Here is a 14,093-nt window from a genome sequence, read left to right on the forward strand (position 1 = left end):
CTTTTTACTCAGTTTTGTTTTTTATCAGTAACATCCACGTTTTAATGAAGCTAAAGATATTGCCCAATTGTTTTCATATTTCAACGGACGGTTTTATGTTTTTGATAATGTGTTTTCATAAATTTTATTGAATATTTCAGACTGGTCAAGGCTTGTGGTTCTTTTTGTTGTCTTTTTCGCATAGTCACTCCAAAATGAAGGATCACTAATGTTGAGTGCGACCGCAAGTAAACGCTCAGAACCATCGATATCTTATGGATTTAATGGCTTCAACACTCTCATATTTTGTTTCTGAAGGTTTTGAGTTGCAGTCTGTGTTCGTTGTTATTTCTTTGTCTTAAGACTTAGTCTCTATAAGAGGTGCAATAAGCTTCCGAAGAAGTTAGAAGATATATCATCAGATTTCAGATTTTTTTAATTGAAAGTTTGTGGTTGTTATGACTTTTTAAAGTATTCGGTTTTTAAAAAAGAGAGTTTTATATTATTACGGTCAATTTGAAGCATACCCCCAGCAAAGAAAGGTTGCATCTTCTTTCTTGAGGAAATAATTTAATTGTTATATTTGTTGTTTTTTAAATCAATAGTTTTGTGGCTCGTATAATTCAGGTTTTCATTGAAATGTTCTTGTTTTCTGAATATTTGTCCTTTTTTGAGTGTCTTTTTTTCTCTTGTGACATTACAACAATAATAACGGTTCTCATTGGTTTTGAACATGAAGTAAGTTAAGCATATAGAATGCTTCTTATGAAGATCTAATGGTTTTAACGGCTTCGACACGGTTTTTCTTCCTAATTCAGTTGATAGCCGATAATTTTTTTGATTTTAAAACAAATTTTTATTAGAAGTGTAAATTTATTTTTGAACTTTGCGATTTTGTTCTTTATTGTAGACTTTCTTCCTAGTCTTATTAAAAAACAGTCCCATGTATATTTTCTGGTGAATTACATTTTTGTGACGCTACTTAGACTTTCATCTAGAGCTTTATGAAGCTATTATTTGGAGTGATTTTGACACCTGTTTTTATCGATTTTGGTTGTTTGTCTTGACTCCTAGTCTCCTCAATGGCATGTGTTATCGGCTCTCTTTGGTGCCATTTTTAATCCGTTTTTTGTTGAAAACTGATGGTTATTACTTTGCCCCCTTTTTATTCTTGTTTTAAATGAGTTGTTTCCGCGTCTCCTTAATGACAAGTCCCAGGAGCTTTGAATTGAAGTACAATTTTGCTTGTTTGTTTTAGGTTTTATCTTCTGCTTTTTGACTTTGTTGGTGTTTCATTTTTAAAAGTAAATATTGAGTTTGACCGTAATTAAAGTTTTTGTTGTTTTGTTCTTGTTTGTTCTTTCTCGTAGTCCTATTAATGGCTGATATCATTAGCTCTAGCTCTATAATGCGGCATTATTTATTCCATTTAGTGGTAGGCGTTAAAGCATTTTTTAAACTCAGTTTACAAATTTTTTCGAACTTACTAATATCGTGATTGCTGCAGTTACTGGAGTTTTAACGCCATATAATTGTGCTTGGGTTAACTGCTATTACTGTTAGATTTTTGAGAATTTTTATTTATGATTCGTACGGCGACGCTGGCAGCATTCTTTTATAATGCTGGAGCACTTTTTGTTGCCTTCAAATAAATTTTGTAGCAATTTTTACTCGTGTTTCTTTAATGCGAAACTTTTGGATCCAGTGATTTCATTTTGGTTTTTCTCTTAATGTTTCCCTCAGTTTTGGGTGATCTTAATTATCCACAACTCTAATCAGCTGAAGACAAATGGAATCAGTGTACTACCAGAAGTCAATAGAGAATTGAGCCGAAATGAGGTTAATTTTTGAATTTGACGCCTTGTAGGTCTTACAGTGATTTATGAGCTCTAATGATATAAGGATCTTTTCCATTTGTGTTCCCTCCCCCCCACCGCGCAGATTATTGGGTGCATATTATTTGCACCCCCAGACGCACGTGCAATATGTTTAACGTGCTCTGTATCTGGGGGTACATAACGTCCTGTGGGGCACAAACGGAAAAGATCCTGTTATAATTTTAAGCACCTTCTAGAGAAATTATACCCCCTGCTAACACAGCGCAAACTGCTATAGGATCTCTCCTGTATTTTGAGAGCCATTTATCAAACTTTAATTTTAAAATTGCGAGTGGTGTAAGGTGTATTTTATATGTTTTGGTTTGAATGCTAGTAATTTTTGATAAAAAATAAAAAAAGTTTTGAGAGTTTTGAGAATCTGAGACCTTATGCGTCTCTCTATATTATTTAATCAATTGATTATCTTTTGGTTTTTATCCTTTAGAGCCATATAAACATCAAAAGGGTGATAAATGAACTTGAAAACAGACATTTATTGCTGTCATTGTATAATTGACTTTTTTGCAATATTTGTTAGTTTTTCAAAACACCCTTTTTGTCCGTGCGATGCGACGTCTCTTTGAGTGAAAAATGCTGGCTGTTTTCCTGTTTTCTGCGCGATTGCAATAGCCATAATTGAGATTAGCTCTTAAGCAGATGGAATAAATTTTCTAGCTTAATTGACGGCAGTTGAATACAAAAGGGCTAATCAAAATTGCATCCATTTTTTGTAATTAAAAATTAATTCTTTTTTTAAAAAACGTGAATACACTGTCAGTCTAAATAATATATTTTCCTAGCGCTCGGGGGGGGGGATTCGATTGAACACTGTTGATAATTTTTATAATTTTTTCAGTAAATTATCTTTTGACTGAGCAGAAATAACAGCTCGGTACTTGTTTTTGGCCACTATTTTCGTTTTTTGGTTTTTTCTGACAAAGTTTAATAGGAAAAGCTTGATTAGAAGCAATTTTTTTATCAAAATTTTTTAAACCGCAATTAAATAACTGTTCTTAAAAGATATGATTTTTTTTGTTTAAACAGGTGCTACGTATTGGCGTCACTGTCTTCAAACATACCTCCAATCAGCGATAACCAATCACTTCTCTCCGTGAGTGACTGCAAAATTGGACCCTATTTGTCCGAAACAGCCGATGTTGGGGACCATCATTTTCTAAGTCCAGAAGCCGCCAAAAAGTACCTTCCAGTTATGGACGTTGTTTCAAGAGAGTCAACCCATTGCATGTGTTTCACGAAAAGTTATGGTCGGTACTACGAGGGGACAGGCAGCTTGTTTTTTCAACCTAATATATGTGATGACGATATTGATGGCCTGAAGTCTACGCAATTGAAGGAATTAGTATTAGAAGGTCGAGGAAAATTAAGACTGTTCTCCGATTCTGAAGTGCTGAAGCTACATTCATTTCCTGATTGGTTCTCATTTCCTGATGACGTAACACGGAAACAGAAATACAAGATGCTCGGCAATGGTCTGAACGTTTTGGTCGTTAAAACATTAATTGCTCATCTGCTAAAAAGTTGAACTGGGAATTGCACAATTTCATTCAAAAGCAAGGGACATGTTCTTCAGGAAGCGCTGCTGAACGTGTTTACCAACCCGGGTCGAATTTTTCCGCCCGAAAGATATGAGTGTGGCTGCAATGGGAGGGTTTTTACGAAAATGCAGCTCAAAACTCGTACCACCCGGTTTTTACAAAATCTTTTTGAGCTGAAATGGGCTGCCAATGGTGTAAAATGATGTAAGAGTTTTGGCATCCGAAGTCCTACACCATTTTACCCCCTCTCAACAAATTACCGCCTCACTCTTACATCGCTTTACCCGCTCTGAACAAATTACCACCCTCATTCTTACTTCATTTTACCCCCCTTGTCAGCCGAATTCTAACACGATTTTACATGAATTAATAAATGACAATGAATGTCAAAAAAAAATTTGACTGGCGATTAGACATACAGCATCCGATTGTAATTTAAAACATGAGCAACAATATATACTAAAATAATAGCTAAGACAAATTTGATTGAGAAGGCTGAACACAGAGGTATCAACTCACATCAGCAGCACAATTCAGTGTCTTTTTTTGTTTAAAGAAGTAAATTGAAAATATAACCCAGGGGTTAAATATTACAAGTTTAAAATTACATAAACAAAATTAGTACAATGTTAAAAATCAAAATTAGTGGTTCCGTTTTTTAAAGGTAAAAATAACTTTGAAGCCACCAACGTTCCTTTCCAACGGTACAAGTTTGAATTGTTGGAGCAGATGCTGTTTTAACATGCGTTTAAACTTTGAGCGTGATCTGATAGTCCCGACTTCACGCGGAAGTTTATTCCATTTTTGGATGCTTCTTTTTTGTAATGATCGACTGCTCGACCTTAAGAGAATTAGCTGTTCGGTTCTGTTGTTTTTTCTTACTAAGATATTACCACTTAGAAAAAAACTCTCATTGCCGTCTGAATTCAATAGTGAAATATCATTCCTAAGTTTTGAAATACTCATCTGGCTTATTAAAAGTTCTGCAGGCAAAATGTCAGATTTGACTAAGAGATCTGTAGATCTCTCAAACTTTTTTCTCATATAGCAAACTTTAATTCCCCAATTGATTTGTCGATTAATTCGCTGCATTGCAGAGAAATTCAAGTTCTGAAAAAATAGAGCAATAAATGTTAAATGAGAAAGGACTAGGGATTTGAATAGCATCAATCGTGCTTTCAGAGGTAACTGATAACGTAAAAGGTATTTGGATCTAATCGCTGTGGCCATATTTGATAGGACTTTGTTGAGTTGTACATGAAAATTTAATTTAGAATCTATTATTATACCCAAGTATCTGCAGTGACATTGTGGTTTAATTTCTTGTCACCGAAAAACTATTGGACCAAAATTTTCATTTTCCTTCGAGACGCAAAGAAGTTCAGTTTTATCGGTATTCATGGTTAATTTGTTTTGCTTTAGATAATTATCTGTTTTCTCCAGTATTTCAGAAACACATTTTTCCAGTTCGCTGACATTGTTTCTGCTAAAATGGAAACTTGTGTCATCAGCAAATTGAATTATGTGGAAGTTTCCTTGTACTTTTTCACGAAAATCATTAATGTAGAGAAGAAAAACTAGTGGCCCTAAAACCGTTCCCTGTGGAACACCATGATTTGTTTCCAACCATTCTGAGTAAACATCATTTATCTTAACACACTGCTGTCTGTTTTTAAGAAATGAAGCAAATAATTCAACTGCACTTTCTGAACTTTTTGTATAAATTCGTTAACCTGATTGAGAAGTATACGCTCAAACAGTTTTGCAAACATTGGAGTAATTGATATAGGCCTATAGTTCTCGCAAATTTTTACGTCCCCTTTTTTGTAGACCGGACTAATGAACCCAAACAAACCGCAAATGGGTTCCGATTGGAAGCTTTGCTGCCTTGATTGCCTAAGCATTAAAAACGCCTGGACCCCGAGACTTATTGTTGTCGAGTGAATCGATGGCATCATATAGTTCTTTTAGTGTAACTGTTCTGAAGCAAAACTTTTCCCTAACTTCTATGCGAGAAATATTTGGAGCGCTCACATATTGTCCATTGTATAAGCCTAGTTTTTGAAAACTTCTTTTGAGACAATTTGCAATATCAAGTTCATTTTCTACTTCTGTTTCACCATCGACTAGTTTGTCTATAACGGGACACTCCCTTTCTTTGCCAATTCTTTTTTTTTGATGAAACTCAATTGTTCTTTACTTTTTGGTAGTTCTTTGAAAAATTGTTTGCCAAACTCGTTTTGGGCTGTTTTTAAACGCTTATTAACCAAATTTCTCTGATATTTGAAAATAGTATGCGCTTGCTCCGATGGGTTCTTTTTCCAAATATTAAAAAGTGTATGTTTTTTATTGATTTCTTCTCTCAGCTTTTTTGTCAGCCAAGGTTTTTCAGCAGTTTTTCTTTCTTGTTGAAAGCGTTTTGTAAGTGGGGCGTGGAATTCTAGAGTAGTACTGAAAACGTTTATGAAAACATTGTACATGCTATTTCCATCTTCACATTGATATAAGTTACTCCAGTCCTGATTTGAAAGATCAAGACTAAATTTATTTGCATCGAACTTTCTTTTGTTTCTACTGATAAAACTTTGCTTCCTGTTTTTAGGTTCAACAAGAAAATTAGTAGTGTATAAAACAGTCAAGTGATCCATTTCAACTAATGGCGAAAAAATCTGACCATCTTTAATTTGGTTTTTGCTGGAAAACCCATGATCGATTAGTGTTACGCCTTGGCTGGTGGCTCGTGTTGGTTTTTCTGTGTTTAACAAGGTAAGGCCGGAATTACTCGCAAATTCATCCAATAAAGTGGATTCTCTTTTGTTGAAATAATTGAGATTATAATCGCCAAAAAGCAAAACTTCGTCAGTGATTGAGTACGCCGATGAAGTCTCTGATGTTAATTCGTCAATGAAATAGTTTCCCAAGTTTTTATTTGGACAATACGAAGCATTAATTAGGATTTTGCTAACCGATAGCCCAGATTTTTCTACCCATAAGGACTCAAAAAAGCTTTCATTGAGTACATTTAGATCATTTCGCTGTTTTGAAGATATGTCCCTAGGAACCCAGATGGCAACACCCCCACCCTTGTTTACTCCTGTCTTTGATGACCTTGATTTTGATTAAAATTTGTGTTTCGGACTCAAAAAATTCTCTGTATAAATATCTGTTTCATTCAACCAAGTTTCAGTTAGGATCACTGTTGTGTTTTGAGTCAAATTTGTCAAAAAACCAGTGAAAAAGTCATATTTGTTTTTTAAACTGCGTGCATTGAAAAGACAAATGTTTAGATTTTTGCAATCTTTTGTAACTATGTCTATCAGCATGTCCGATTCACGAATGTGAGAATAGGGACCCGGATTTAGATGAATATCACCGCTTAGGAGCAAGCGCATGAAGTGTAAAAGAACTATTTTGCAAATACTCAAAAATCGAAAAAAGCGGAACCTAATTTTCACATTATTATAATCATAATTTTGGTTGTGTGACATAACCGAATATATAAATTTTTCATTTGAAGTGCTAAATAAAAAAGCAAAAACTATTGGTTGGGAAATGCTAATTTTTGCTGACAAAAAAACATTAAGTCACACAACTAAAGGATTGATTAAAAACGCTGAATTTGTCGCAGTGCAATGTTGTTTTGTGACACAGTAATATTATGCTGCTGATAATAGCTCCGAATACTCTTGACAATTTTTTGTACTCCAGCCAAATTTAAGTGAACACCATCATTAGATATTTCGGATGTTGGAATGTTGCATTTGAAAACCTCTACTTTTGTCCATTTAAATGTTCCGTTTAACTCCAAAGCAATATTTCCTAGTTGCTTATTGAGTTCTTCAATTTCAATATTATTCGATTCACGCCCATAATGGCCATTTTTAACTTGTGGAGTTTCAGAAAGTAGAACTCTGCGAGGTTTCAACTTTTTGATTGCTTTTGTAACAGTTTCACATAATTGAGATGCTGCGGCCACCCTCGAAACACCCTTATCTATACTATTATGACCCGCATGAAAAATGAGTGATTGGCATTTTGCTCCTGACGAATACTGTTCGACTGTTTGTCCCAAATCAATAATTGTTGCAGAGGGATAGAAATGAATCCCAGTATCATAAGAATTATCAGATTGTCGTATTTTTTTGTATGTGCTGTCTGAAATTATAAGATGTTTAGTGTTTCTGTTAATAAATTTTGGAAAAAACTTTGGTTCCGACGGATCCAAAAAATTTGTTGAATTTTGAATATTGCGACCCATTAAATTTTCCAATAGCGAACTGTTCTGATCCCGTAAATATGCGACTTCCGATTGGAATTGATCAATCATTCGACACTGGTACGCGTTTGCATTATCTTTCAATTCTATCTGCTGCTCTTGTTTTTCAATGACATGGTTTTGTTCTGAGATCGTTTGAGCTTGTTTGTCGATTAATTGTTTCTGTTCTTGTACGATTTCTTTTTTTGCTTTAACTGTTTTCGCATGTCCTCGATGGTGTTTGTAAGTCTTGAAAGTTCATTACTCAATTCAGTTTTAGTCTGCTGAGGCATTTTTAATCAAAACTTTGGTTGGATTTCGATTTACGCAGCAAATTGCATTTACCAACTGTTCTGCTCTTTGACTTTTGCTCTTGTGTGTAATCTAATTCAGACAAATACTATAAGGCACGTATCCCTAAAAACTGTTTTCTCTCATACACTTATTTAGAGCGCAGGCGAGTTCATGGAACACATTCTTGGTCACAAGGTTGCCGTCAGGATCTTTGCAGCCTTTCCTTTTACACAATCTTTGATGGAGCTCCAATTACCGCATTTCCGAATTAATGAACTGTTATTTCTCTATGATATTGGCTAGCTTTTACTCTTTTCAATACTGTTGAGACGACAATTTTCGGTCTGTTGGGGGAAATCTTTTTTCAGTTGTCGGAATTTCGCTGGCGAATTTTATTTTGCCAATGATAACTTTCAGCAACTCCCCAGGATTGTCATACAGCGAAAGATTGTTTCCTCCCAGAGGCACAATGAAATTACGGCAGCTCTTAACCGTTTTAGGAATTTCGAAAAACTCTTTAACTCTGCCTTTGGAAAGTGAAAAATTCTGACAATTGTCAATGCAAAGGTTCTCCGCAATTGAATTGCCCAGAAAAACTGTTTTTTGCCAAATGGTTTTTTAATATTTTGGATGATAAATTCTAATGGACGCCCTGTCGACTTGTACTTGGTCATCGGAGAAAGCTTTTTCCAATCTCCTCAGAGGATTTACATCAGATTTATTGACACAAGTTTCACCGATTTGATGAAATCTGGAAATTGTGTTATACGCCGATTAATCGCTTTCATATTTCCTCCGTCTCAATTTTTAAATGAAACTTACTCGCTTGCGATGCAGGCAATGTACCCGCAAAACCGATAAAAAAGGATCAGAAATTAACTGTTGCATTAACTCTGATCAATACTCTGGCTTACATTTTTTGCTGTCATTTTTTTTTCTGATCTGGCACTTATACGATGCAGGCAAGGCATCCGCAAAAACCAAAACAAATAGGTCTAATAACATTTGCACACAATTATTGCGGAACAAACTTAAATTAATGGTTTTTCCTGAGATTTAGGTGAACACAAACACTGATAAACTTTATAGGAAGCCTTCAATTAATTGAACAGCCAATCAAAATGGCAATGAATGTCAATAAATCTTGACAGCCAGTAAGACATAAAGCATTGAATTGTAATTTAAAACTTGAGCTACGATATGTTTTACAACAATGGTAAAGACAAATTTCAATGGGAAGGTCAAACAAAGAAGTATTAGCTCGTCAGCAGTAACAATAATCAGTCTCATTTGTACATCAGACAAACAATATATGGCACTGAACACTCAAAACTGTTTTCGATGGAATAACGGTAGTCTCGGCTAGCTTTCAATTTTCTCAACACTTGAGACAAAAACTTTCGGCATGTGGGGGAAAGATTTCATTCGGTTGTAGATCTGGCGATTTTTGCCACTCATAATTTCAGGCAATTCAACTGGAACGGCATACAGCGAATGATTATTACCGCCCAGAGGCTAAATCTATTTACATTAGCTGTAGCTCTTAACGCTATCAAGAATTTCGCAAAAGTCTTTAGCCCTGCCACCGGAAAGTGAAGTAGTCAGACAAGTGTCAATACAGAGGTTGTCCAGAATTAATTTGCGTACAATTACTGTGTATTGATGAATTGTTCTGTGAAAATCTGGCTTGTACTTGGTCTTCGGGGAAAGCTTCTTTTAGTTTCTTCCGAGGATTTACAACACAATTGTTGACATAAGTTTCAGCAACCCTTTTTGTTCACTGTTTCAAATAAAAATTGATGAAGTCTTGAAATTATTCTACGCAAAACACCTGCCATCATATTTCCTCAGTCTTATTTTTCAAATGAAACTGAACATTATGCGATGAAGGCAAAGCACCCGCAAAATCTAAACAAATAGGTCTGATAAAATGTGCTTGAAATCTATTGTGGCACAGACTTAAAATAAAGGCCTGTCTTGGTATTTAGCTAAGAAAAATCGATAAACTTTATAAAAAGCCCTCAATGAACGGCTAGTCCAAATGGCATTGAATGTCAAAAACAATGGCAGGCCATAGGACATACAGCATTAAATTGTAATTTAAAACTTGAGCGACGATAGTTACTACAACAATGAGTCGGACAAATTTAATGAGAAGATCAAACACAGAAGTATCAAGTGATCAGCTGTAACAAGTTTCGTTTTTTAACAAATCTTAGTCAAATATTTTTATTAGAATCGTCGTAGGTCAATTAATTGCAATTTAATAGAGCAGAGGACAATCGAGTTCAAAATAGTTTTGTGAGAAATAATAATCGTATAAGACTAAACTGAAAATAACAAGTCTACAGTTTTACTGACTAGTTTCGTCATAGAAATGGAGGTGTCTCGGGAGCTTTTTTTATTTTGATATCGGAAGGAGTCTTTGATCCACTTCACCCTTAGTTTTTCAAAAAAAAACAATTTTTTCAATGTTTGTGCCACAATTAATAATTTTATTGAATTGAAGTGAAACGAAAACCTTCGTGTATGAGTTAAAGGTTTTTATTGATATAAGAGCAACTGATAAGGATTCAAGAATCCGAAAACAAAAATGTTTGTTTATTTGCACAAAATCTTGAAGACGGCCATTGGAAAATATGATTTTGTTAAAAATCGGAATCATTACGCTCTGGTTACGCATTACTCCCCTCATTTAAACAAATTATTGTTTTTAGAATAGTAGTAGGTCAATTACTTTGAATTAGAATGAGCAGGGGACAAATATTTTTCTAAGAAATAATGCTCGTTTGGACTGACTTGAAAATAACAACTCTGCTGTTTTGTGACTAAATTAAATTGGAGTTTCGCCATACGAACGGAAGTGTCTTCGGACCTATTTTTGCTCCTTGTGTATTTGAAAACATATATGCTTTCATTCTGTATCCACATGCGTCTTTGATCTACTTTATTTTCACTTGTGTATAGACTTTTAGAAATCACCATTCTTTTAATGTTAGTGCCTCTATTACTACTGTAATTCAGGTGATGTGAAACAGGAACCATTGTATATTGGTTTGAAATGTATTTCTTGTATTTCTTGATTGTATATTTTGTTCATCTATGACCAACAGAAACGGATAAAAGAATCTGAAAACAAAAATGTTTTTTTTTTAATTGCGCTAAATCTTGAAGAGAGCATTTGAAAAATGTATTGTTGATGAAATTTCGTGCCCCAATTGATACAAAATGAGTTGCTGCAAAACAAGAACCGTTTCAGCAAGCCTCGACATTTTTTGGTATTGTTACTAAAAAAATACAAGTATGAATTACCAAGAAATTAGTTAATATAAGTTAATTTTACCGTATCAAAGTAAATGCAAATTTTTACCTTAACTCAAGCTTCGGTAAAGTTATAGTAAACGTTACAACAGTTTACTTGAACTCCGTTAAAGTAAATTAACCTTAATCTTTTATGTGAAATTTCTCATAATTCTTCTCATTGTAGTGCACTCTTATGTCACGATTGAGGTCAGGGGTTAATTCCTGAAAATTTCTCCCATTGGAGCCCACTCTTACATCGCAATTTTGGTCAAGGGGGGTAAGTCCTCAAAAGTCCTCCCATTGCAGCCCCAGTTTTACATCATCTTCAGACCCCCCTCCCGACCAAGTTCCCCCACCTTCTTACATCAATTTACCCCCCAGAGACAAATCCCCCCTCCCCCACTCTAACCACAAAATCGGAGGACTTTAGGGAGGACAATCAACCCAGGAAATGAACTATCGTAAGGAAAACCGTCATAGAAATTTGTTGGCAGATGTCACTTATTTTTATGATGATTCTTAAGCAATTCTTGCTAATGAGGTTAATCGAAACGAAAAAAAAATGTAAACTTGTTGTCTCAGAACTTTGAAAACTAATTTTCGTAAAGTTTTCTTTTAAAGCATTTTAGTAATTAAAATTTTCACTGACGCATCTTTTCTGTTCTTAGAGTAGAATGCTACAAGGAGGTTTGGTAACATGCGTTCCAGATCCTAGTTTTCATCAAATTTACGTTCACGAAGCTACATTGGGCCTTTTTTGAACTTAGGACAGAGTACCCATGGAGAGCTGAAGTGAGCGCAAAAAAAAACATTTCCAGACGGCTTTCTGACGTGACTTGCACAAATGTTTACTGTTGAATTGCACAATGAAAATAGTCGGCTGATCACCCAAAACATTGGATAAGAAAGAATAGGAAACCATTTAGTAAGGTGACCATGGGACAAAAAAAAAAGAAAATGGAGATCTTTTCCGTTTATGCCCCCAAGCTTAGAGGGTGCATATTATTTGCAACCCCCAGACGCACGTGCCATATTTTACATAATGATTTACTGTGTAATGACACGTGCTCTATAACTGGGGGTGCATAACGTACTTTAATCCATCGATTAAAAAAACAATAAAAAAGGCTGCAGGTTATCATCAATTGATTATTTTGTTTCTTGTTTCTGAATTAAATTGTTAATGAGAATCATTTATTAATACTGAAAGTTTCAAACATTATAAACGATTGATGTTTCAAATGAATCAATTTCTATATTTAACCAGACTGAAAAGACGCAACGAAGGGAAAACGAAATGAAGACTTTATCTGCTCCGAATCGAATAATGTACTTACTTTTCATAGAAACATTTCGTGTTTAAGTATTTAAATGAATCGACAATACAATGAAACCAATTAAGAAGTTAGTCTTTGCCTCAATACAAGAAGTTAGGGTCTGTCATCTTTTATGAACAGAGAAATCACCAAAAATTACCCTAACTAGGGGCAGTACAACATACTCAAAACAAAATGTCCATAAAAAATTAGCTCTTTGAGCTTCCCCTATTTTCAGCTAGGTACCAACAGATCATAATTTTTCGGATCTTTTCCGTTTGTGCCCCCTCCCAGCTTAGTGGGTGCATATTATTTGCACCTCAGACGCACGTGCCATATTTTTACATAATGATTTACTATGTAATGGCACGTTCTCTGTAATTGCATAACGTACTGTGGGGGGGGGGGGCACAAACGGAAAAGATCCCATTTTTTTCAACCCAAGTGATGAAAAAACCAGATTTTGTATTGAGAGAGAAGCCAAATCAAGACAACAGTCAAAATAAAGCACAAATGAAAAATATTACAGACATATTTTTCTCACTTCATTAATGAGTACCAAGAAAACTGTTTCATGCCCTCCTACAGATTCTCATTTCTTGCTGCTAGTATTGCTCCTGAGTATAGCAAAACATATCAACATATCCGAAAAATAATTTCTCCCGGATACACTGAAAATTATTTGATTTGTGATGAGTCGCAGATGACGTCTGATAAAAACTGGTAAGTGCAGAATTTTACAAAGCCCACCCAATGGTTTTACGAAAATAATCGAGCCCAAAAAGTTTAATAATCAATTTTGATACCTTATTTTTTCTATAATCACAAGGTTGCGAAAAAATATGGGTAATGTTTTACTATTAAACATAATTTTGCATTCGCAGTCCTGTTTTAATTGCTTGGAAATTACGATGTGTCCAAAACACTTATTTTTTTGTTTTTTAAAGTTGCATCTTTCTCGGTTTTTTGTACTTTATTTTCATAAACTTTGCAATTTTTCTGAAAAAGTTTTTAAGAGCTACCAGAACAAACAGACGTCTTCATCTCTCAAACATTTTTCTTCTTTTACAGATCTCAAAAAATTTGCAGAAGAAATTCATCTTTAAAAGTTAAAAGTTTGCGTGTTAGCGTCAAATTTTATCAAAATGGTTAAATGTTGGCGGTAAAAATCTCTCATCCCCCCCCCCTCTAAAGACGCAATTTGTTACTCATTTGACTTCTGAACACAGTCGAATCTGTATGGAATAGAAAAGCAGTTATAAGCTCAAAGGATACTCAAAAATGAAGTTAAGAGACTGAATTAATAGAAATGAGAAGTAATTTTGAAAAGCTGGACAAAATTTTGCTCAAATATTTTTTCTTAAAATTTTTTTGAAATTTCTTTATCCGTGAGCACAAAATTTCAGACGATGACGAGAGCACAAATATTAGTCTGGGATGCCCTCAAAAAAGTTGCAATTGAAAAAGTCGAACAATAATAAAGTGGGGCTGGCATAAAGTTCTCTGCGAGAAT

At 34.6% G+C, this 14,093-nt stretch overlaps 1 protein-coding gene across 3 annotated transcripts in view; it reads left to right on the top strand.

Annotated features, from left to right (window-relative positions):
• Positions 1-11,912, top strand: part of LOC142344778 (tRNA (cytosine(38)-C(5))-methyltransferase-like) — a 34,158-nt gene extending 22,246 nt beyond the window's left edge. Inside the window, exons 3-4 of one of the 3 annotated variants that reach the window (XM_075396712.1) lie at positions 2,901-3,290; positions 11,731-11,912. In XM_075396712.1, the coding sequence (XP_075252827.1) occupies positions 2,901-3,290; positions 11,731-11,854 (514 nt within the window). In that variant the 3' untranslated portion in view covers positions 11,855-11,912. Of the gene's footprint in view, positions 1-2,900; positions 3,537-11,730 lie in introns of those variants that run through there. The other 2 variants (XM_075396728.1, XM_075396719.1) reach the window with 2 other exon arrangements.
• Positions 11,913-14,093: the final 2,181 nt, after the last annotated feature.

This window comes from Convolutriloba macropyga, chromosome 1 (genome assembly GCF_964194025.1).
Source record: "Convolutriloba macropyga chromosome 1, txConMacr16.3, whole genome shotgun sequence".
NCBI lineage: Eukaryota > Metazoa > Xenacoelomorpha > Acoela > Convolutidae > Convolutriloba > Convolutriloba macropyga.